Source organism: Mustela nigripes, chromosome 13 (assembly GCF_022355385.1).
Source record: "Mustela nigripes isolate SB6536 chromosome 13, MUSNIG.SB6536, whole genome shotgun sequence".
Classification (NCBI taxonomy): Eukaryota; Metazoa; Chordata; class Mammalia; order Carnivora; family Mustelidae; genus Mustela; species Mustela nigripes.
Genome location: NC_081569.1, coordinates 123394714 through 123420810, shown reverse-complemented (window position 1 = coordinate 123420810; position 26097 = coordinate 123394714). Strand labels below are relative to the sequence as shown.

General features: G+C 39.9%; 1 protein-coding gene across 1 annotated transcript; it reads left to right on the top strand.

Annotated features, from left to right (window-relative positions):
• The first annotated feature begins 24620 nt into the window (after window positions 1–24620).
• LOC131998883 (mitochondrial import inner membrane translocase subunit Tim9-like) lies at window positions 24621–25360 on the top strand. The gene has a single exon (XM_059371322.1). The coding sequence runs from the start codon at window positions 24816–24818 to the stop codon at window positions 25191–25193; it is 378 nt and encodes a 125-aa protein (XP_059227305.1). The 5' UTR covers window positions 24621–24815; the 3' UTR covers window positions 25194–25360.
• Window positions 25361–26097: the final 737 nt, after the last annotated feature.

Sequence of the window (26097 nt, the reverse complement as noted above, 5' to 3'; positions counted from 1 at the left end):
TAACCCACTGAGCCACCCAGGCGCCCGGAACATACATATTCTTTATATACACTGAAACTTAGTGTTCCACGGCTCATTTAAAACATAATCAGGGCTAAAATGTAGATATTCCAATTACTATTGGAGTATGATGTTTTGGGAGCACCTGCGTGGCTCAATTGGTTAAGTCTCTGCCTCTGTCTCAGGTCCTGGGACTGAGCCCCGAGTTGGGCTCATTGCTAAGCAGCGAGTTTGCCTTTCCCTCTCCCTCTGCCATTGCCTCTACTTGTGCTCTCTCTCTGTCTCAAGTAAATAGACAATTAAAATCTTTAAAAGAATTTTTTTTTTACATGAAACAATAGAGTACTGAATCCTCTATTTTTTGTCTCTGTTTTTTTTTTTTTTCTTTTTGTTTTCTGTCTTTTTTAAATCCTAGATGGACTTGGCATATACTAGGTTCTTACTGTTGTTTAGTGAATGAATGAAGAATGAATGGTCTGCTGGATGGAGACTAGCATTTTGGTCACCTTGATAGTCAGTGAGGAAATTATTATTATTTTTATTTATTTTATTTTTTTAAAGATTTTACGTATTTATTTGACAGACAGAGATCACAAGCAGGCAGAGAGGCAGGCAGAGAGAGAGAGAGGAGGAAGCAGGCCCCCTGCAGAGCAGAGAGCCCGATGCGGGACTCCATCCCAGGACCCTGGGATCATGACCTGAGCTGAAGGCAGAGGCTTAACCCACTGAGCCACCCAGGTGCCCCTTATTATTATTTTTAAACCGGGGAAGGACTTTGGGCTACCTTGAAAATATCTCCTATATGACAGCCCACTTTAACTATAGGTATGGATGACAACCAATGTAGAAATAATTCTGTCATTCACACAATGGCTATTGGTCACTGATAAGAGGTAGTTATGATTTACTCCAAAGAAGAGAGATACAGTACTTTGGGTTTTTTTTGTTTTTCTTTTTTAATTTAATTTTATTTTTTCAGTGTTCCAAGATTCATTGTTTATGTACCACACGCAGTGCTCCATGCAATACATGCCCTCCTTAATACCCACCACCAGGTTCACCCAACCCCCCACCACCCTCCTCTCTAAAACCCTCAGTTCGTTTCTCAGAGTTCACAGTTTCTTATGGTTCTTTCTTTCACTGAATTTTATTCTAAGAATAAAGTGTTGGTGAAACAGCTCAGAATGTTGCCCAACACAGACATGCTAGTTTTAATCAAAATATGCAATCAATCATTTGGGAAAGATTATTGGGTTCTGTTATAATTCATTTTATTTGTTAATATATCATAAAGTTTCCTTATCTCACATGGGGGAGGTGATCTGTTTGTTCCTTCACTTTGCCTATAAATAGTTGAACATACCCTTCTCTTCAATGATCAGTGCTAAGTCTGTCCTCCACAGATGCCTGGCCAATTAAGATCAGATGTACAACTAAAGTGAATTTCTTTCCAATAGTAAGTGTTTTTGCTGCATAGAGGATGCTGTTCAGGCTTGAGGTTATGGATGCAGATGTAGGAAATTGTCAAAGGGATAAGACTGATTTCATTAGCTGGAAGTGGTTTGAAACTATTTCCATTATAATAATAGTAAGGTCATAAGTCTGATTAAGAATTCATATTCCATATTGGTTAGATTTAATTATAAAAGGCAATTTGTCAAATTACTGGAAATTTTTATCAAACGCCATCATCATCTGAAATGACACTGGCAAACCATGAAATGTTTGCTGTCTGCATCCCTGAATGTAGATGCCTGGCTTTTGTGGTCACCATGAGAGATACTAACATACAGCTTCATGGGAGAAGAAGAAAAATTGATTATTGGTATATGAAATTAAATGATTTGACATTTTGTTTTTTTTGGTTAAGTAGGGCACTCAAAAAAGACAAAACAAATACACAAAAACTCTATCTGTATCTCACTGAACTTCACACTGTGAGAGAGGAAAATAATGAAAGCCCACGCCTATACACTACAATATCAGAAACAGTAAGATTGTCATCAAATTCTGTTTTCTAGAAAAAGATGAAGGGTGGCTACCTTCAAGATCCCTTTATACCCTTCTGATGGCCAGAGTCTCCTGGTTGCCTCCTCCTGGTCCTGGTGTTGATTGGATATTAGCACTCTGAAAAAGTTCAGCAGATTAAGAATGTGTTCTCTTTACCCTCACCAGTAAACTGCTTGCAAGGTGACTCCAAATCCACAGCTTTAGACTGTGTTGTGGTGATGAGAAAAAGCGCCACCAACTTAGTGGGATAAGAAGGGAGCTTCTTCCACAGTCCCTTGTTATAAGAACAATCCAGGCCTGGATAAAATAAGTTTTCTCTTTGGTCTGCCCACTGAGGGTGTCAGCATCTTCGTTGCGGTTGTCATGCATGGCTTCTTTGGGCCTCCAAATCTACCAACAACGATGGCTAGAAGTCTTTTGTTTTGTTTGTTTGATCTATAACTTCACAAGAATTTTTTTTTCCCCAGAATGACTTAAAACAATATTTTGAAGTGTGAATTATATAACAGTTTCGCTATAGCTACCTTTAAGCTAATGATGCAATAATAGTCTGATTTTCCCATGTCGTTTTTATAGTATTTCTACATCTTCATGAGTAATTAGTAAAAATCCTTAGTCTGTTAAGGTTGTCTTTTTTCTCTGACCTAAATACTTTCCCCATCTTCCTCCTCCCATATGTACTTCTCTCTTCCTTCCCATCTCTTCTACGCTTCCTCCTCTCCCTCTTCCTCTACCTTGTTCCACTCCCCTCTTCTCCCACCTCTTCCTCTTTCTTCTCCTTCATTTTCTTCTTTTTCTCCTCCTCCTCTAGCTCCTCCTCCTTTTCTTCTTCTTTGTCTCCTTTCCAGTTTAACTGGGTGTTCTTTTGTACAGCAGTATGTGTATATGTGTCTCATATGTGGGTTCCCTGCACTATGACGATTTGTGGGTTATCTCTATTTGTATATCTGTTTAAGGTTGAGGAGCCCTTTTCTCCAAAATTTTAAAATTAAGTTGAAAAGAGAAACAATATAGATAGTATATCTATTGTGATGCCAAGAACATCGACACTGAAGGGACAATTGACCAAAGGAATGAAGATAAGACAGCAGGTTTTACTACATTGTAGTCTGTGGTTGTGGGATAGAGATATACTGGCCACATGGAAAGGCAGGCTGAAGAAAGATGGGGCAAACTTTGAATGTCTAATTTAATGAACTCAACTATTTCTACAGGTTGGGGCACTGAGTAGCTCAGTCAGTTAAGCATCCAAGTCTTGGTTTCAGCTCAGGTCTTGATCTCAGGGTGGTGGGATCGAACCCTGCATCAGGTACAGAGTCTAATTGGGATTCTCTATTTTTCTCTTTGCCCCTCCCCCAGCTTGGGCACATACTCTCTCTTTCTAACAGGTAAATAGACAAGTCCTTAAAAAAGAAAACCTAAATATTTCTTCAAGCTATGCAGACTATTATAATTCTTCAATAAAGAGAGGGCCTTACGTATTTGTTTGAAAAATTAATTGAAATCTGATGACAATCAGACTTTACAGGCCTGTTTCAGTGTCTTTAAGTCAAGGTGTCTGGGAAACTAAGGGCCTGAATTTGACAAGAGATATAGATTAGAGCAGATGCTGGTCACAGATTGGAAGCAGAAACTTAAAAGGAAGCCCAATTAATGGGCAATTACATAAAGTTATGCAAATACTAGTGAAGGTCTTAACTAGCAAAAATAATATTTGGCAACTGACAGTGAAGGTTGAGAGAGAATACATAGTCTGTCCAGGTCCCCATAGCAAACTACCACAGACTGGGAGGCTTCTATCACAGACATTTATTTTCTCACAGATCTGGAGGCTGCAGAGTCAAAGATCAGGGCAAAGGCCTATTTGGTGTCTGCTGCGGGCTCTTCCACTGGCTTCCAGATGGCCCCTTCTGGCCCTGTCCTCACAAGTCAGAGGGAGGGAGCAAGAAGTCTAATGTCTCTTCTTACAAAGACAATGATCCTAGTGGATCAGGACCTATGATCTCATTTAACCTCAGATATCTCCTTATAGGCCTCATCCTTTAATGCAATCACGCTGAGTGTTAGGGCTTCACCATAAATCTTGGGAGGACACAATCTAGCTCACAGCAGAAAGGAAGACACCTAACTGTGGCGCACTCTCTCCTAAGGCCTCTTCTACATTACGAAGTCCAAAATGTTCTATCATAGGTGATGTTTCACACATTGTTTTACTCTTAGAGGCTACAGAAAGAACTCTAATATTTCAAAAGGTATATTCGACACTGGAAATAATCTTGGGTCATACTAAAATAGGTGTTACTAAGTACAAGAAAAAAATAGGGAAAAGTTTCAGGAAATTGGGAGGCAAAGGATTGTCCTTATCTATGCAAAGTTTGGCCATCATAACCTGATAATTGTTGGTCACTTCCCAGCCCCAGCTAGCCTCTCCTGGAAGCTCCTCAGGGTCTCCTCCAGGTCTCAGGTGAAGAGAATGAATGGCCTTCTAGCTGCAGCATTCAGGGAAGTCACACGCTACTTCTTATTCCCATAACAGCTCTACAGAGAGGGAGACCAGAAGTCAGCACGGAGATTCTATAATTTTAAAACCCCAACTAGAAAGCTTTGTAAATCGTGTGGGAAAGTTCAAGGAAATGATTTGAACCCTTTGGCTCCTACCTTTAAGACCAAAATCATCTGACAAAAACTATGTCTGGGCTCAGTTTGTCCTGAGCCTCATGCTTGATGGAATCTTCCTCCTGTACTTTATTTGGAGGGGAGAGAGGGCATGCTCCGGGAAAAGACACGTAAGCAGCTCGTGGTATGGTTTTTGAAGCATGTCCTCAAACCTAAGTGCTTGTCTCCACCTCAGATATCTCTGGCTGAATGTAAGTGGCAGTTGGATGGCTTCCTTCTAGGCTTAGTGCTGTGTTTATGGGTCCAAGCCATTCAAAATGCAAACAGAACCCTGTATCCTTTCAAATACAGGCCACATGATTTTACATATCTGATCTTAAATATGAACAGAAAATAATGTCACGGTTTTTTCAACTACTGTCTTATCATCCACGTGACCTGCATTTTTAAGACTTCCTAACACTTTCATTATCCCTAGAATTTTCATGATTTAAAAGTGAGATATTTTGCAATAGGCAGAGCTGTTTATCTGGCGGATCCTACCTGCCCCCTTCTTTTTCTAAACAACTAGACTGGTTTGCACATCTAAGGGATGATGGCACTAGAATAAATTGTGAGGAAATGAGATACTTTTGAATTGAATTTGGTCTCAAACCCAGAGGAAATCTCTGCCAAGTGAGCATTTAGCTCCAGTATCCTGATTTCCCTTGGTTAAATGCAGGTTTCTAGAAAAGCTAATTTATACTAATCTCATCAAATCGATCAACTCCTATTATTTGATATAGAATTCATAGTACAGTAAACGTAGGCATGACTAATTGTCATGTTTCCTCTTGTTGTTTATTGGACTAGGATTCCATTATCGGGAGGAGGGAAATCATCGGAGAAGCATACATTGATTTGGGGATTATTAGCTTGAATCATGCTACAGAAGATACGCATGCAGTACATTACATGTGGATTTTACAACAATTTTTCTTTCAAATATTATTAGGTAGAGTTTCTTATATTTAGAAATCTTATACCCAAGAGTATTAAAAGTAAATAGAAGGTCAGTGTTCCAGGATATTTGTCCACTTTTCCTAATAACAAACAAATTATTTAGCTGGAACCTGGCCATTTCATCTGTACATCTTGTTTCAATATTGAAGTCTGAGGATTTTTTATCACATCCTGGCTATGTCCTCCCCGCTTTGATGGACTCTGCCTTGTTTTGTTAAACGGTTTGGGATAAAATATTAATTGAAGGTAAAAGATGAGGAAGCAAAATAGTTGGGGGATTTTGTTATAAAGAGGAAATGAGAAAGTAGGTAGTGGCTGGGGAGGGGGGGATGTTGGTTATACTTTGCTTTGAATGTCTGCTTTGCTCTGCTTTTTAGTTTTTTACTTGCTTTTTTTAGCCTTGAAGATAGGCTAGTCTATAGCAAGCTGGTATGATGCAAATTCCAGTGTAAATGAGAGAGGAATCCAGACTGCCACGAGAGGAGAGTGGTTAGCAACTATTCCATTGTCCATCTATTATAGTTCATTTCCTTGGTTGGCTATTCCCTACCTACTGATGTGTAGATCCAGTCCCAGGTCCCATTATCAAAATATGTCTTATTTGATTCCAATGAACTGCATTTCTGCCCCAATTACATCGATAAGATTAAGTCACAAATCAACGAACTCAAAGATCTCTCACTGAATTTGAACTGTTTATGATCATCATTGCTCATGTGACCTAGCTTGTGACAGTTCGCTGAACTTCAGACATTACAATTAAGGAGAGAGGAGAAAGCCTTGGGCGGGATCTCAGACATGGCCTAGCTTCCTGGATATGCTTCTGACACTGTGCTGGATCTTACACATGCATTGCTCTGATTAAGCCTCACAGAAACCATGTGAGATTATCAGTATCCCCATTTTGCTGATCAGAAGACAGGTCCAAAAACATTGAGAATTTGCTAACTACTTGTAAGTAGTCATTTTGCAATTAGAGTTCAGATCTCCCAATTTCCTCCAAAGGCTGGCCTTGCCACTGTTTATCTCACTAATACATAAAGCTTTGCAGCACAAGGGGAGGGGACAGAATTGGGGTTCGTCACAAAATACAGTATGGCATCTGGCTGAACAATAGGAATTAAAGGACAGTTAACTGCTGACATCTAAGTTTTTCCCCCACCAGCCAGTAACTTCTTAATAAAAAAATATAGAGTCTACCTGATGGCCTGCAGAACAGGTCTTAGCATTTCCAGGGTGCTAGGTCATCAGCAGATATCTAAAATAATTTCTGACATTTTGGTAGTGTTGGATGCCATTTATGTACTCTGGGCAGTGTTAGTAGCATCATTCTCTCAGATATGTTAAGCTTATTTGTAATAGTTCTCTAGATTTCACTGAAAGACTGAAGAAGAAAGAACTAAAAATAAGTGGCAACATAAACATAGCAAGCCATCTGCCAATGCACACTCTTGGAAATACAGCAACCTCACTCCTGGTGTCTCCTTTTTTAGAACAGTAATAATGTTGGAGTCTATTTTCCCTTAAAGTCTTAGAGGCAGAACAAAAATTTCATGGGACAATACCTCAGTTTAGCACAGTAATATCAGTAGAGCTCAGACTATGTATGAATGGGGGGGAGGGATTTATTAATACTAATGTCATTGCCTTCCTTTTTGTTCTCGGTTGCCGTGATGCCAAGTGCCTTTTCATTTTTATGATATTCATCAGAAATTTTTGCAAAACCTTCCTTAACATTTTACTTCTTACCGATGCAATGAGATCATGTACAGTTGGGGCCAAACTGTTTCCATTACGGAAAAATCTATGGATTTCAGAAAGTTTTTTTGTTTTGTTTTGTTTTGTTTTGTTTTCTTAGGACAAACCATGGAAAACTTTCAAGGATGTTGGATTTTTTCTTGTAAACAATTTCAGCTTTCATTTATCTAACTGCCAACAACCCAGACTACTTCAGTGAATTGAATGCAAGCTTACTCTTCAAAATTAACTCTTTGGGCTATGGTTTATTAACTTACTGCCAAGATAGAATCAATATTCAACAAATTTAAACTTCTTGTCAAGCTTTACATCATGCATGCTTGGAACCAAAGATTCTTGGAGGGCAGTGCATTTAAAGAGTTATCATGTCCAATCATTTCAGTCTGTGAATGGAGGAGCCAAATCCTGAAGGATTAAAGCTGCCATACATTTTGTTCTAAATCACACAGCAGAGAAGTGGCAGAGCTCAGACTAGAACCACTTGCCACTCTGTAGTACTAAAATCTTTCCTCTATAGCCGTTCTTACCAACCATGACTGGTTTACAGATGGAAAGCAGACAGTGTAGTTGAAAATACAAACATTTACAATGTTTAGAAATAAATAATACTATCAAGTGAGGCTTTTGTCTTGTTTCCTACTCATCCTTTGAGCAGAAGCCCAAACTCCATCGTTCTGTATTTAATACACTTAGTAACTTTATTATGAGAATATAAGGCTCTGTCTATGAGCCTTCCCACTAAAGTCCCCTTATCTAAGATGGCATTTCAATGGCTTATTTGTAGGTTACTTGTGATTATGTCCCCAGAACAAACTAAATATGTATGTTATTGTAAATGCATCTAAAGAAGGGATGCCAGAACGAGAAAGTTATAGTACATTTTGCCTTATTTCTTACAACCGAGTTTGTCTTTTTTTAATTTTTGGGGAGTCAGGCAAAACCTAGAAAGCCAGAGTTCTGACACCATCCCTGACAAGTGAGAGTCCCATTCCACAGCGAGAAATAAGGCTGTGAGGAGGGAAGGCAGGCTCCTACTCTCTCTGCTTCACTCCTCTTGAGTGTCCTTGGTCTGCTTGCTTCCTAATCTGATTCATTTCCCTTCAGCTTTGTGGGAACCTTCCTGATTTTTCTTTTTTCTTTTCTTTGCTTTTTTTTTTTTTTTAGATTTTATTTATTTATTTGACACAGAGAGAGAGACTACAAGAGAAGAAACACAAGCAGGGGGAGTGGGAGAGGGAGAAGCAGGCTCTTGAGTAGGGAGCTGGATGTGGGGTTCAATCCCAACCCCGGAATCATGACCTGAGCTGAAGGCAGACACTCAACACCTGAGCCACGCAAGTGCACCCTGATTTTTCCAGTTCACAACACAGACCTCTCCTTTCTTTGAATTCTTATATCCCTTCAGGGACCTTGAGATAATTTAACCAAGTTTTATATTAATGCTAAGGAAATATCCTTAGATATTAGGAAAATATTTATGTATAAAGAATGATAAACTTAATAAAATGTTAAAAAGGACAAAAATATACCAAATGCCCCATCTTTAGGGAATGTTCATGTACATTCTTGCATAATCAGTCAATGGAATTTGTATGACTATTTAAAAATTTTGTCAAGACTGTAATAACATAGAAAAATGTTTATTATATAAAGTGAAGAAAGCAGGGCACACAATTTTATATCAGCATGATAATTATGGAATGAAAAACCTTTACATAAAAATGCTGAGAAGATTTACAAAAATATATTTGCAGTATTTTTACATGGGTAGTAATATTTTGGATGATTTAAAAGTATCTTTCATATATTCCTCAAATTCTTTTTTTGTATATTCTACTTTCATAGGTTTCTAAATTCTGTTTAATTTACTCATTTGACAAATACTTAGAGAGCACAAAATATGTGTCAGGTTCCCTGCTCTGTGTTGAGACTGGCAAAGGGAGTTAGCTCACTGTCTGCAAGGACTAATGAAAAATAATTCAGAAGCAACCAGAGTATGATGAGTGAAGTTCAAGGATGGGATAAGCCAGATTTTGCAAGAATATAAGAAAGGGTGCCCAAAATTTGAAAGGCAAGGTAAAGGGAGAAAAACTGAATAGGATATGTTTAGCAGAAAATAATATAAGCCATGATAGAAAGTGTTTTTAAAAATAAAAAAAAAAAAAAATAGGGGTGCCTGGGTGGCTCAGTGGGTTAAAGTCTCTGCCTTTGGCTTAGGTCATGATCCCAGGGTCCTGGGATGGAGCCCCGCATTGGGCTCTCTGCTCAGCAGGGAGCCTGCTTCCCCCACCCACCTCTCTGCCTGCCTCTCTGCCTATTTGTGATCTCTCTCTGTCAAATAAATAAATAACCTTAAGAAAATAAATAAATAAATGAATGAATGAATGGATGAATAAATAAATAAATAAATAAATAAATAAAGGCACCTGGGTGGCTTAGTCTGCTTCAGTCTTGATTTCTGCGCAGACCATAATCTCAGGATTCTGAGACGAGCCGTGATGAGGCTCCATGCTGCTTGGGATTCTCTCTCTCCCTCTTCCTCTGTCCCTCCCTGCCCCCAACACACACACTCTGTCCCTCTCTAAAATAAATTAATAACTCTTTAAAAAATAAGAAATCTGTGGATTGAATTGTGTCCCTGAAAAATATATGTTGAAGTCCTAAGTCCCGTATCTATAAACCTTCTTTGGAAATAGGATTTTTGCAGACGTAATCAAGTTACACAAGTAAAAAGGAGATCAGGCTTGATGAGGGTGGACCTCAAATCTAATAATTGGTGTCCTTATAAGGAGGGGGATGTTTGGAGACAGAGACCCCTAGAAGATACACAGGAACTGAAGAAGAGCACATGAAAATGGGAGCAGAGACTGGAGGATGACGACTCCGAGCCAGCAAATACCAAGGATGCAGGCAACCCCCAGAAACAGGGGAGGCAGGGAACAGATTCTCGCATTGAGCCCTGAGAAGGAGTCAACCTGGCTGACACCTTGATTTGGGACTTCTGGCCTCTTGAACTGGGAAATTTACTCTTTCTGTTGTGTTAAACCACACAGTATGTGGTAATTTGTTACGGCAGCCCTGGGAAACTAATACAGAGCCTATAATTGGAAGTCCAAAGTATGGGTAAAGTTCAAGGTTAGCCTAACTGGATGGATGCTTTTCTATTTCTTCCTTCCACTCTCAGCTGTTTTTTCCCTTCTGGGTGACAGCATTATCCTCCTACGGGGGTAAACGACTGTGGCAATCTGTAGCTTTATGCCTACACAGAACACGGAGAGGAAGAAAAAGGTGTCTCTTTCTATGCCTATTTATTTAGAAGGAAGAAAAAAAAATTATCAGAAACTTCACATTGTTTTCATAAGCTCCCAATTAAGTAAAATGCCCCCCTTCCAAACAATATCCTTGGCTCAGAGAACACTGTGAATTATCGACTTAAGCCTGGCTTCCCCTATCATTCACTGGAAAGACATAGTATGTCTCTTTTAAGATCAGGCAGCATCAGGAGCTCGGGAGGGTCCTCCAGTGAGAACATGGGCTCTATGGGAGCAAGGTGGACACTTGAACGAAAGCAGTGCTTCATCAAGTATGAATCTGGGGTAGGGGGGGAGGAGGGATGGATGCGGGGAGGCAATAAAATACCCCCTTCTTGAGGTAAGATCAGTTTCTAGCTGAAATGGGAAAATGATTAGGATTAAAATGGCGAAAGAGGAAACAGCAAGTGTGAGGCTTGCAGAAGCCTAGGGACACCTAGAAAGACCAATAGGTGCTGTGGGAGAACTATGGAATGCAGCAGGGTGCGGGTGGTGCATGCTGAGCATGGCCTTAGAGACCCCTGAAGCCATTTAGACTTCATTGTAAGAGCTATGAGAATGTTTTTGAAGAGAATCATGTAGGCAGGTGGTATTTTCAGATTTGTGTTTTCAATCCAGTGTTCTGGTTTCAATATGATGAGAGTGTTTTAGAATTTAAATCTAGAAATGATCATATTGAGGGAGGAAGGTTGTTGCAGTAACTAAAGTAAGAGAATCATGGTGGAGTTTAGAGTGTTGGCATTCAAGATGGAAAGATACGGATAAATCTGGATCCACGTAGCATGAGTTATAAACTGTAAAATACTTAAATTCGTGTGTATAAACACATGCGCACATCCGTGCACACACACACACATAAGTGCAAATCGATTGCCTCACATGATCAAAAGTTGTCTTGTATTATCTTCCAGCTGTTTCATTTTTGTATGGAAGTTGAAAAATCAAAGCACGGGCTGGGTCATTCACTGTTTTTTAATCTCCCCACTCTTACCACTCTCCCCTACTCGTAAGAGTCTAAGATAGGGATGGGCATATTTTGACTTACAAAATAGTAACTAATTAGAAGAACACATCCTACTTATCCTAACTCCTTAAATAAGGTTTCTATCCTCTCCTTCACATTCTCTACCGTCCTGTCAATAGCCCTGAATGATGCATGATAGACAAACTTGGGTATAAAAACCATCCAGGTTACCCAGGGATCGGCTTAATTAGAGTTTGTTTGGACCAGCTTAGAAATGTCCTGATTCTTGGGGCGCCTGGGTGGCTCAGTGGGTTAAAGCCTCTGACTTCGGCTCAGGTCATGATCCCAGGGTCCTGGGATCCAGCCCCGCATGGGGCTCTCTGCTCCGCAGGGAGCCTGCTTCCCCCTCTCTCTCTGCCTGCTTCTCTGCCTACTTGTGATCTCTGTCAAATAAATAAATAAAATATTAAAAAAAAAAAAGAAAGAAATGAACAAATCCTCAGCACTGTTAGGAAGTAGTACCCACACTCCACCTCGTAACATATCTCCATATATTAAATAACAATCCTTTTGTTGTTGTTATTGCTTAATTCCTCCCCATATCTTCCTGTTCTGCCATCCATTCCGGCAGTGTGCTCAGTCCATGCTGCGTTACCTCGGGGGAGGAATGAGGCAAAAATGGAAACCAGAAGAGCACAATATACTTTGGTTTATCTCTAATGACGAACTGGCTAGGAAAACGGAAGGGGTTTTGTTTCTGTGGATGAGGTGCAAGGAAGGGAGAATGGGATGCTAGACATAGGAGAGCGCCTTGATGATACTGGAAAGGAGAAGGATTTCTACCAACCAGAAACATTTTCCCTGGGACAGGGAGGAAAAAGGATGGAAAGAAGTAAAGAGGGAGAGCAGGAGGCTGGTAGAGCTCCATGAATTTCACATGGGAAGAGAGAACTAGCATCCATCACCTGCCTTCTTAGCACCCCCAGGGAGAGGTGAAGACCCTAAAACAGAACGACTGTGCTATAAATCTGAGGAAATAGAATCTCAGACAATTCATAACAATTTGCGAACCTTCAGGAGCTTAAGAACCAGCAGAACCCCCCTGGACTTGTGGTCATGTTAATGGGCACAATGACATTTCCATTGAACCTATGTGAATGAGAACTCAGGGAGCTTCCCTTATTCCTTGACCCACAGAATAGAACTCAGAAACTGTGTGATAAACTTGACTGGGAAGCTGAGTTAATTATTTAGTCTGCTGGTGAAATAAAATGACAATCATATTCTTTGCACACCTGAACCTGTGGACTGAAATTCAGACCCATGTGCCATTTTACAGAACTGTATTATTGACTATTTCAAGTCCAATGCCATTGTCAGGAATTGTATCTTAACTTTCACTTAGTTTGTATTATCGTACAGATAGCAGAAAAATTATGGCTGAGGCAAAGAAGTGTTCTGGTTGTTTCTTTTGCTTATTTATTTTTTCTGAAGAAATAAGAGGTAGATGTTCACAGGTGTTGATTTCAGACATAGAGTGATGTCATCTGGAGCACAAGCTTGTTCCTTTTGCTATGCTCACCATGTCGATGTCACTCGCATGCCATGTCATTATCACAACCTCAGACACCATGTGCATGTTTAAAGTAAGTATGAAAGGGAAGACAGGTGTTAGCTATGCCTGAGCTTTTTTATTAGAAAAGAAAATGTTTTCCCAAGAAACTCCCATTCATCTCATTGAACATCTAATGGTATGCCTCGCTGTGAGGGATGCTGGAGCTGACTAGATGGTTGTAACAAAAAAAGTCAGAGTTATATCAGTAAAGAATCTGGGGCAATGTTTATGGGTTATGTGATTGACAGTGTTTACAACTTAATGGACAAATAAGAAAAGGGAAAAAAAAAAGTCTTTCCTAATTGTTTTCTACTACTTGTCAACAATCACTCTTACTCACAAGCCCAGGGTTTACTTGGACACTTTTAGGACAGGATGATAAGCTGAATAGTATTATATGGTTGTGTGTTAATGATGGACTTTACATCCATTATCTGATTCTTTTTCCACTGCCATCTCTGTTTATCAAACACTGATTAGTATCAGAGTTGTAAACCTCTAATAGAAAGAAAAAAAAAAAAAACTTGGCTCTTTTCCTGTTCATTTTCCATTTATACTCTTAGAATTAAACTTCAGCCATAAGTAGAAGCCATATTCTGTCAGGGTTGGTGAGTTTTGGAAATACTGGACAAATTCTACCTTGCGAACACTCACTTCAGTGCTGATTGTGAAGCCCAAAGGCATCTCTGCATAAATCCCTTCACAGTCATTCCCACATGTGAAGGAAGGGAGGAAGGATTGCGGGGGTTGGGACTTGGGGACAGCTCTGTGGATGACTTACTTAGCACTGTCTCATTGATGAGGGTATGATAGCCAACCTAGAACCTATCACACTTTGACCAAAATGACTTACAAAAGTGCAAAGCACAGGCAGCTAGGAGGAAAGAGAAAAGACATGATGTGCCTTTGCAGAGTTCTTCTCCCTAAGACATCTAAGAGCAGTGATGGATGTCAGCCCAAAAGTTAAAACTGAGAAAACATAAGTCTATATATTTCCCTCCACTGGGAGAAGGACAGAGGAGGCCAGTAAGATCTATGGCACACTCTGGCTTACTTTGGCATTTACTTTTAAGCCTGAGGCCACATTTGTCTGATGAATACCAGGGCCTTCCTTGGAAATGTAGACCATGTAAACATGGCCTAAATATGTTACATCACTTTTCATTTATTTTGCATTGATTAGCCTTTATTCAGATTCAGCCCATAATGAAAAGATATTCTCACTCTGAGTTATGTGGGTGGGTGGAAGGGTGTGTGTGTGTGTGTGTTTGTTATTTGTCCTAGGATACTGCCACCTGCATTCATGCATGCACTAATTCTTTTAATCAATCACTGAATATTTATATGATATCTACTTACAGTGGCGTAGATAGTCTGGATAACAAGACAAAGGTCAAGAGGGGGCGGGGCTTGGGTTCCTGACCTTCTGAACTACAACACAGCCTGGGACCATGCAGAACTGTGACATCAATCACGTCTCCTGCCACACACATAGATTTAGTCCTGCACTCAGCTTAGTTCTCCTCCTCAGTCTCTATCCAGCCCTTGTAATCATGTGTGCAGAAGACGTATCTTCATCTCATTCAGGATAAACAATGAAAGAAGGGACCGTGGGTCGATGACCTCATAACTATGACTTGATTTTCAGCTTTCCAGGCAGCAGTAGCATACCCACTAGCATTCTGTAGCCCCAGAATCCTCCGGGTGACTTCTGTTGCAAAAATGTATATCTTGGGAAGTAAACTCCTTCTGTAGCACATTGGTATTTGTTGTATTTTCCTTTGTCTACTACCTTCATTTTGGGGTTCATCTAGTCAAGAAATATTTGTAGGTTTACTAGGGAACATGGAGCAGTATAAATGCTTTGCCCTCCAGGACATTTTGCAGTTTTCAATTATTAGAGTAATTAGAGTAATCTTGAAGACAGAACTCCTAGAATGGTAGGAGTGGAAGTGAGATCGCAAAGGTTTCAAAGGAGAATAGAAGAGGAGTGAAGAACGGAGTCCTTCAGTAGAGCCCCGTCATTCAAATGGGTGAGCCAACTGCCAGACCTCAGCATTCCAATGAGTTTTGAGCTACATTCTTCTCATCGCTTCTCTTCAACTCATCTGAACTTGGTCCTGAAGGCAATTTCCTCTGAGCTCTGTGCCTTACCTCTTCTTTGACCCCTGCCTTTCGTGATCAGAACACACTCGGCTAAGATCAGACTGTCTTCTTGGAGAAGGAAAAATAAGCTCCTCTCACTAGTGCTCCTTGATTTTTATTTCGTCCTTACTCAAAACTGCATGATTCTGTGCCAGGAGAACGGGAATCTGACAATCTGCCTCTGTGTCATTTCAGTTGGGCCATTCTCAACCTTGTATCTTCACTGATACTCAGTTCCCAACAAGAAGAATGTGTTCAAGAAAGCAGGCTGCCCAGAGCTTTTGTCCACCTGCTTCAGATCTCTTGAGTCACTTGGTGCTACCTTAAAGAATTCTAAGTTTCAGTTAAATGTGTTTAAAATATTTAGACAAGGGAACAAACGGAGCCTGTTTGTGCACAGCATGTTTACGCCACAGTGTAATTCTCTTACTTGGAAAATGAAAGACATTTCAATATTGTCTTAAATAATACTTCATATTAATCCAAGAATAAGAATATCAAAATATAATAAATATAAATAAATATAAATAAAATAACATTATTTATTTATAATAAATAAAAATGTATTTTTCTGGAGCTGAAATGGCCACGGGAGATTACCTAATTTAGCTGTCACTGGTAGGCAATGGGCAGTTCTCACATTTTACAGAAATAAAACCAAGACAGTCGAGGCCACATGTTTTGCAAACGGTCACAGCAGGGTTTTCTAGCAATTGAACATTTTTTGGACTCTTTTTCCTTTCTTCCTTCATCATTCTTTCTTCTGGAAGAATGTAGGTTATGAACTCAGAAGGACCTCTCTCTTATTTATGACTCTTAGGAGCTCACTAGTCTTCCATACCCCGCTTAATATGTCAGCTTACATTCCCTTGTTTTGTAAAATGCAGAAAACAGCTATTTTGAAGGGATGCTGTAAGGATTGGAGACTGTCTTTGGAAAACCTTTTTGAAAAAGATGCCCCCAAAATGATTGTCATTTTCATGTCATTTAATACACAGTATTTACTCAGTACTTTGTCTGCAAAACAATATCAGACACGAGGGAAATAAGATGGATAAAAGATGCAGCCGTGTGTAAGAGAACTCATATCCTCGTCTCAAGGAGGGGGGGAAAGCAACATATAATTACAATGCTATCCAAGACAAAAACTTCTGTAAGAGATGTCCTGAATCCACCTGAGATACACAAACCCAGCCTGTCTTAGCTGCAACATCAACAACTATCGTGGCATCTAGACGTGGGAACGGAGACACTTTAAGAATTGCATGAGTTTCCATGTGCAGTAATGGAGTGACTCACTTCCCTTTTTGGCTCATCAAGGTCAACAGCTTTTCAGGGGTTCCCGTTTTGTCCCAGACAGCGAAGTCTCAGTTGGATGAATGGCCCCTACTTCTGCTTCTTTAAGTTCAACAACAGAGCTGGTTAATGACTTGTGACAAATAGTTATTTACACCCTCAGATTTTTATCGAGGTCGCCCAAACCAGGGCACTGATTTGAGTCAGTCGTGCTAAGCAAAGCTTGCTTTGCCTCTGGGAATGTATTTCCATAATCTCCTGACCTTAATCTCATAATCATGGATATTCAGAGAGATTCAGGCAAAAACCCCACAGTCCTCCAACTGCATGTTTGCCTTCTGGTTTTGTGTCCCTCTACCTGAGGGACTGACACCCCTGAACTGTCCTTTTTTTTTAATCACCTGCAGGGTGCACTGGCATTTCTGCTTCGGACCATCAAACTTTAAAGCATCGTGAGGACCCCAAGCCAACCCTGGAAAAGCGTGCCCTTTCTGGTCCAGCACCTGTCTGTTTGCTCAGCTCCATAAACTGCTGACTTATAAGAGCTACTCACAGAGCGTGCGAGTAATCCAATTATTGAAGCTTAGCTGGGAGGGCTTATCCCAAACAAAGCAGCGCAGGTTGGCTTTCCAAAGAAAGGAGGGCAGGCAAGGGGAGAAGCCAAGTCAGAAACTTTGGAGCTAGCAGAGCAGTAGTGCAGAGTGAGTGATTAAATTCTTTTTGTCTTTTCAATCAGAGCTTTCACATAAAGAGTAAAGAGCATCTCTACTTGCTGCAAATCTGGGTGTCTTGACAGACGGATTTAATTCGGCCTTGCTTTCTGCCTGATGTGGAGTGACACGCAATACAGGCTGGCCTGGCATCTCAGATGGATGAAATTGCATGTGGGGCTTTTCAGCTCCCACCTCCTCCCTCTGTTCTGATCTTAGGCGGGCATGGAGGGGCAAGCTACTGCATCTGGGTCCCAGGAAGGAAGGTGACACTTTCTCTCTGGAGGCAATTTCTAAAGAGTGGGATGGAATTGACAGGTGGTATTACTGTTCAGCTTTGCTCCAAAGTTCAGAGTCATAGAGAGAGCACAGGTTCTGAATTGGATTCTGCCCTGTCCCCATGAAACAGCCTTAAGAAAATGATTTCATACCTGCTAGCCTTAGTTTCATCATCCCTAAAATGGGGCAAATGTTAGCTCATGCCTCACAGGGTTGTAGCGAGAATAATTCCTGCTGTGTCTTGGGCAAATTATCTGATGCAGCCTACGGACCTAATTAGTGTTAAATGACCAGTGAAATATGTCATGATTTGATAAAGGTAATAGTGTCAATAGCGTGCACCATTTCATGGTTCCTGGAACAAAATGATTCAGTGACACTGTCCTATAGATTAAGGTGGCCTGATGAAAACTGCAGCTTTGAAAAGCCATCAGATTGTGATGCTTTATTTAACATAAATGAGATTAGCACTTTGCAGCAGACTCTGTGGGGTCTTTGGCTATTAGCCTACGAGGAATCAGAAGTCTCTAGAAACCGGGCACATTGACAGCTACCATAAAAGCCCAGTTAGTAATCCGGTTGGAGATCTGGTTGAGGGTAGAGACACATAGTTGCTCGTTGGATCGGCTCTCCAGGAGAAAAGGGAAGAAAGGGAGACACTGAGCTGCTCCATTCTCTCCTGACCATCCACAAGGCCACTTGTTCTTAACTGTCACAACACGTATCTGTAGACAAGGGTTGATCCCCTAGCAAAGGAGAGTAATATAAAGTCTAGAAAGCAGCATGCAACTCTGACCATTGTGTTCCTTTAAATCCAGAGGGTGCAAGCAATTTTGGGAAACAAATACATTTTTCTGCCCCCTAATGTTTCTGTTTCTGAGACTGGCATACTGAAGGACTTAAGAATCGAGCAAACTAAATAGAAAACAAAAGACATAAAACATGAATTCATGTGAAAATTGTATGAAAATACGTGATATGCATGCTTTAATGGGTGTGTGTTCCTTCTGTGTATGTAATTGAGATGTCTCCACCTCCTCCATTCTTCCGGGGCCATTATTCCATGTAATTTCAGTGTTCTGTGCACCCTGGACATTCAGGAGTCTGCTCAGGTGGGAGTGCATGTTTGCAGCAACTGGCCCCATGAATTTCTGTCCTTAATTGTTGGGAAGCCTCCAGCGGTTTGTGTCTTCCTTCCTCCGTACACCACTGCCTTCCCCACTCACTGCCTCTGCTCCCTGCTTTTGCACAATGCATGCTAGCACGTGGGTGATTCTTGAAACAGACTTTTCCTAAGACATATGCACAGCCCAAAAAAGGTAACAAGTCTCAAAAATCACTGTCCTAAAGTACCTTAATCTTTTCTTTCTTTCTTCCTCTCTTCCTTTTGTTTTCCTTCCTTCCTTCTTTCCTTCTTTGGTTTATTTACTTTATTTGAGAGAAAGAGAGAGAGACCAGGGGGTTAGGGGCAGAGAGAGAGGAGAGAGACTCTCCAGCAGACTCTCTGCTGACTGCAGAGCCCAACACAGGCTCAATCTCACGACCCCAAGATCCTGACCTAAGTCAAAATGCCTAACTGACTGAGCTACTCAGCCCCCCCCCCCCCCCACATTTTGGTCTTTTCTAATATGACAAACTTGTACTGTCTTTTATCTATTTAGCCTTCTACTTGCCAATAAGTTACTGGAAATTTTCTCCAGTTGTCAAATTGGATCCTTCTTTTATCTTTCTTCTCCTGTTTCCTCTTCCATCAACATCACTGTCTCCATCTCCATTTCTAAGAAAGAATTATAATCCTTGTTACTTCGTTATTATGTGTATTTTAACTTAGTTCTACCATGTTCCAGAACTACATGTATATTTTAAGATTTGCTAAGGTACTTTGCAAAGTGATAAACATATCTATCCTGGGTTGAAAACAGTCCCCTCTTTTTTTTTTTTTTTTTAAGACATATTAAAAGACACATTTCTAAGAAAGCATCTTTCCCACCCAAGCAAATCCCAGGGAAACTGTGTGGATGTGGAAAGATTTCTTTCATTTACAAGAATGCAATATATGTGTCTATGATAAGGGCAACCACTAACACTTGCAGAGAATTTGCAGGATGCCAGGCACTGGGCCAAATGCTTTATTTGCCTCAATTAGTAAATCCTTGCAAAAAGCTTTGGGGGGAAATGTGATTATATCTCCCATCTTGCATTTGAGGAAATGGAGACTTGGAGAAGGAAAATAACTGACTGAAGATGGTGGTGATTAAGTTGGGAACGAAGCCCAGTGGCTCTGACTGGGGAGCTCTCATTCCGTCACTGCATTACAACCTGCGTGTGGCTCTCATGTTAACCCAAAGCATGGGACAATGAGTGGGCATTCAGATCTTTGCCTGTGCATGATGGGCTCAGCCTTTCCTGCATCCTAATTATTTGCCCTTTGTTTTCTGACTTTAGTAGGGTGTTGGGTGGAAAGAGAACCAGAGAGAGTCATAGGTTCAACAGATCCATGACATCAGGAAAATCTGTTCCTATATCTGAGCCTCAATATTTTTCTTCTCAAAATTGGGGGAACAATAACTTCTTAATTCTCTCCTATATCATGAAGCAGAAAAGTTGAATTTGAAAAGAAATATGCAAAATTTCCTTGAAATTCAAAAAACTCCACAGAAATGTTTGCCACAGGCTCATTGTATTATTATTATTACTGTTATTATTTTATGTAGTTGCTTCTATCCATATGTGATGGCAAACAATCAGCCTGTCCCTTTCCCTAAGGCTTTGCTGATACATTTTAAAAATTGCCATTTATATTATATTAAATTCAGCAAAATGTAAGAGATTTTCAAACTAATTTATGAAGAGAAAGTTACTTAGGAATGGTTTTGTTAGATTCAATACTGTTTTTAATTGTATCAAACACTCAATAAAGGGCACAGTTTATATTGATCCCCGTGGCAAGACTGAGGAGGGGCTGGCATCAAGGAAGTGTCTGGCTCTTTATGACTCATATTTTTAGTAACTGGCCTATGCAAACCTCAGTCCAAGCAAGTGTGCAATCAGGCTTTGGGTTGATTTGAAGCTAACTCCTACATGCTAGAGTCTTGGATTTCCCCTGCAGACTTTACTGGATGAATTTCTAAGCAGATTCATTATCAAACATCTGCCAGGGGCACGTTGAGTGTGATGTGGGTATTAGCATTAAGTTAGCATTGAAAAATCAAAGGCAGATGTCCCCTTTTTAAAGGAGGCATGGATTTTTTATTTCCCTTAAAAACTAAAAGCATATCACTTTATTTCTTTTTAACTAATCAGTTTATCCCTTCCTTCTGTTAGGAAACAGAGAATAGACCCCAAAACTCAACCCCAGTAATAAAAGCCATTTCAGGAGTACATCTCTGGAACATACTGTCCCATATCTCTAAGGGCCATATGTCCTCACTGCAAATCTTTCTTTAAAAGGGTCATAAATGTACTTATCAGATGATACACCTAATAGAAGCACTACAGTGCCAGACTTTGGGGTGTCCAACATTGGCATCACTTTTGGTAGCTGGAACTAGAGGGTGGCCCGGAGAGGATGGCAAAGCACCTTCCCCAGACAGTGACATAAAAGACCTCACTTGCATCTGGGCACCAAACAGGGGGCAATAAGGGAACAACCAAGGTGATCTACTTAGCAATATTTTCCCATCATTGTGTACATTACCTGAGCAAAACTTCACCAAAAAGAGTGCAACTGGTAAAGGAAATTTAATAAAACACTGATTAAATGAATACATAATTGAATAAAATGGAAGGCAGTTCAATCTTTCATTCAACTTTCCACTTTCAAGCTGCATTCTTCCCTCCTACAATTTTCTTCTCCCCTTTGTTTTCTTTCCAAAAGAATCTTGCAGTTCATTTAGTTCATTAGAAAGTATAAACACATATATACATAATATATGTATAGTATATCACATGGGTATATATTATAAATAGTAATATATATGCATACACATACACATATACAATATGTAGAAAATAGTATTCACACATATGTATATTTTAATTTACATTTACACATATAAAACATTTTGGTACGTTAGGAACTTCTAGCCTCTTTTGTAAGTTTTGTAAATGAGGACAGATTTGCTTCACAGTCTTATTTCTGGTAACTATACTTTTTATCTGTAGGCATCCCCCATGTTTTGGAAGTTGGTATTAATGCCACTCACTTTTATGATCATTACCGACTTTCACTAACCAAAAGAAAATCCAAAGAGGATTCTTGATATTATGATAACCGCAAGAAGCAAAAGTAGTGTTCAACCTCTGGTTTTGCAGTGAGCTGTGATACGGGCAGTGCATACCCCCAGCAGTGAGAGCAGTGCACCCATGCTTCCCAGGAACTACATCAGTACCTCTTCCCAGAAACTTTGAACTGTGTCTGTGAGCATCAGGGTTTTAGCTTGATTTATTTTGTGCATCGGTTAGCAAGATGTGTCCTAAGGTATGAGAAAAATCTAGAAGAGGCCATTTTGTGGGTCTCAGAATGCTTTTCTTTTTTTCCCCTGCGTAAATGAATGGTAATGTCTTCTTTGTTTTACATCATTTTTGCTTATAAAAGTTTTCATAGGTGCACTCTACTTTCAGATAGCAAGAGAAACCTGGAACCATTCTTTATTATTTTTTTTCTAACAATGACGTTTCTATTTTTCCACTTGATCTTTCCCCATTTCTTGTGTTCTAGTGAAGTAGTCCATCATGGTACCCAACATCGCATGGCTATATGGATGGGGTAAGTGAGCCAAGATCAGCCAGCCACTAGAAACCTTGCCACTAGAACCCTAGACTGCTCAGAACGAGACCCAGCAGCACCTCTGACCTGGGCAGACCAATCAGACTCCTCATTTGGGATTTCCAATGAGGCTTGAATTGCCATCGTGTTTTCTACCTATGGAGAGACTGTATGAAGCATAGTGCTTCAGAGGAAGAAGAGACAGAGACATATAATCCTTTCTTCTTCCTGAGTCTTTGCATTACATTTTTCCTGTGAAGAGCTGCACCTCTGCTTATAGAAGTTACAGCAACTGAAGGCACCGAGGATAGTATCTTGGTAACAGTTGAGTAAAAAGATGGACAGTTATGTGGTCTTGGAGGTGACTATGAAAATGTCTTCTTTGTCAGGAAAATAGCCCAGTAAGTCTGCTTGGGGAAAGTCAACTTAAACCAAGATTTCTGAGTGGGGCCAGTTATGTTGCACAAAGGAGAATAACATGCAGGATGTGGGTGTTCAGGGAAGGAGGGACACTATTAAGACAATACAGAAGAAGGAGGGAGGAAGAAAATGAAGAGAAGACTCCAGTGAGCACAAGAAGGGTTATATATCTCAGGACTTCCCCTGCCCTGCTCTCCTGCGAAGACACAGTATAATGTCCCTAAATCCACTAGAGTTTTGAAGTGTGTGTACTTTTTGTGTCAAATATAAGGGGGCGATACCTTCTCTCCAGGGGCATGAGAGACAGCATATGTACCATAGGTTGTTGCTGATTCTTGACCATAAAATCATAAGTTTTGTAAATGAAACGAAAAATATTTGTGAAGAGATTTGAATTTTTATACACTATAGAAGTCATTCCTGACTAGTTATACAGATATTGCTAAGAGTTGAATATGTATCAGCTGATGTATGCATTAAAGTTGTAAACTGAATGGATAATACTTTGAATGCTGGGAAAAAGAGTAGGACAACATATTCCTCATCTTAAGGAACATCATTCCTTACCGGCCCATTTCCAACATAGTGCTACAGGTATTAGGTCCTTTGGAAACCCTCCTGAATAATGATGGCGTAGAGCCTGATAATACATGTAACTTTTCCATTTTAAATGCCTTTGAGGATGTTGCTAACAGATGATAAACTGGGTTCTGGACAAGAAATTCAGAGTGCATCATGCCTAACCAAACGTCCATGTTCTGCTTGCTAACACTGGTGAAGATTTGTAGCTGTCTTCCTTGACTTCCTCATGCACACCTTCCACTCTCCCCTTAAAGTGCACGATTAGTCAAAATCTGAGCAGGGAAGGGCAGATCTAGGGATGGTAATACCACTGTCAGAGTGCCAGGCCAGTAGAACCTTCCCTCTCCTGATCGCACTAAGTGGATCCCACTACAGCACCGTATCAGCTTTCCAAAACATTTCACTCAGCTGAAGGATTTTGTTATATGGGAAAGTAACACTCTAACAGGAGACTAAGTTTGGTGAGAAAACATTTCCTTTAATAAATCTGATCAGTCAGCTCCTACTAGCTCTGAAAGTCCCTAGAATCTTCTCTTTCTCTGCTTTTGCTCATACTTTGCTGGATCTTGAACTCCTTTTGCAGCACAGATGCCATGAATTGCAATGCAATTGCCACATATGCAATGAAAACTCATAATCTAACTAAAATCTACTTCTCCCAGGGTTTTCCAGCTATTTCTTCCACCTTCTGTATTGCCAGTCCATTTTCCCTCTACTTTATTACTTCCATCAGCATTCAAAGATGCAATAATATTCCCTTTCTTCGTTTCCATGTCTTCTATCTGCTCTCTGAAATTACTCTGCTCTCCTTTAAAGAAGAGCTCCATGAATGGCTTATCTATACCAGCTCCTTCAATTGTTTCATCTGTCATTCCTGTCTTAGTTCACTCTGAACAAGTTTTTAAATCCTTACACCCACCCCAACCCCATCACTCAAAAGTACCATTGATTTCTATCCTATACAATCTCTCTAATTCTTGGTTCATTTCTTACTAAGCCTCTCCACACTATTAGAAAAAGTTGAACAATCCCTAATCTGTAATGGAGAGTATTAACAATGGTTTGCTTACTTGTATAATTCTGGCTATTGCCATGGGATTGAGGATTCAGTGAAGTAGCACATAAAAATATATTTTAACTCCCTGACCCAGACTCTCTGCCCCTAGAATCGACTGGCAGCGCAGCCCCCCAACCTCGCACTGGTGTCGGATGCGAGAGCTTGTGCTCAAGTAAGAAATCAGTCATTGGAGACATTCAAGCAAAGGTTGGACAACTAATTTTCCGAACAAAAGGAAACTCATGCATCAGAAAAGGTGACTAATAAACATACCTTTAGAATATGGCTAAACAAATACCAGAATCTGATCAGATAAAACAGTTTAAGGAGTTTCTTGGAACCTACAATAAACTTACAGAAACCTGCTTTTTGGATTGCGTTAAAGACTTCACAACTAGAGAAGTGAAACCCGAAGAGACTACCTGTTCAGAACACTGCTTACAGAAATATTTAAAAATGACACAGAGAATATCCATGAGATTTCAGGAGTATCATATTCAGCAGAATGAAGCCCTGGCAGCCAAAGCAGGACTTCTTGGCCAACCACGATATAGAAGTCCTGATGGATGGACTTTTGATGAAAGACTGGCAGCAGCGGTTGCGATGGAAGTGAGGATTCATCTTGATAGAATCCCAGGAAAGCAGCAGCCACCCTATTAAACCATCAGTCATGACTTTGGCAAATAGAAACAACTGGAGAAACAAAATTGCTGTTTACCGAGAATAATCAAAATAGAAGGTCTTATTGTTCAATGAAAATAATAAGATGCAACATTTGTTGAGGCCTTAAGATTCAGCAGCTTGGTAATTTCATTAGAAAAATAAACCATTGTTTCTTCAATTATGACTTTTAATTCTAAAGCAAAATATGTGTTCAATCATGTATGAGATAGAAACAATTTTTTATTACTAAAAGTAAAATAAATGGAAATATCACTGAAAAAAAATATATATATTTAATTAACTACTAGGTACATATTAACTTATCCATAGAATTATACAAAATTCAATTTACTGAAAAAGAAATCTAGTTTACTGGATTATTTTAAAAGCTAGCAAGCAGAGCCAAGGAACGATAGATGGCCATATCCATCATCCCTTAATCTTTATAAATTCTAATCTGTGGCGTGAGGTTTTATTTACTCTATTTAAAAAGGAGACTTTGGGGTACCTGGGTTGCTCAGCCATTAAATGTCTGTCTTTGGCTCAGATTATGATCCCAGGGTTCTGGGATCGAGCCCCTCATCAGGCTTTCTGCCGAGCAGGAAACCTGCTTCTCCCTCTCCCGCTCCCCCTGCTCCTGTTCTTTCTCTTGCTCTCTCTCTCTCTCTTCTCTCTGTGTCAAATGAATAAACAGATAAACCTTTAAAAAATAAAAATAAAAAGGAGACTTAATTTTACGCAATCTATAATTTTTCTTTGCCTCACTCCTTTTCTGGAAATCAGTTCTATAGTGAAAATCATAGAAGAATATTTAGATGGAATTAGAGACCGTATAGCTCTTAGAAAAGTCTGTGTCAAGTGCATTGTTGCCATTTTTTTAAAATTTTTTAATTTATTTTTA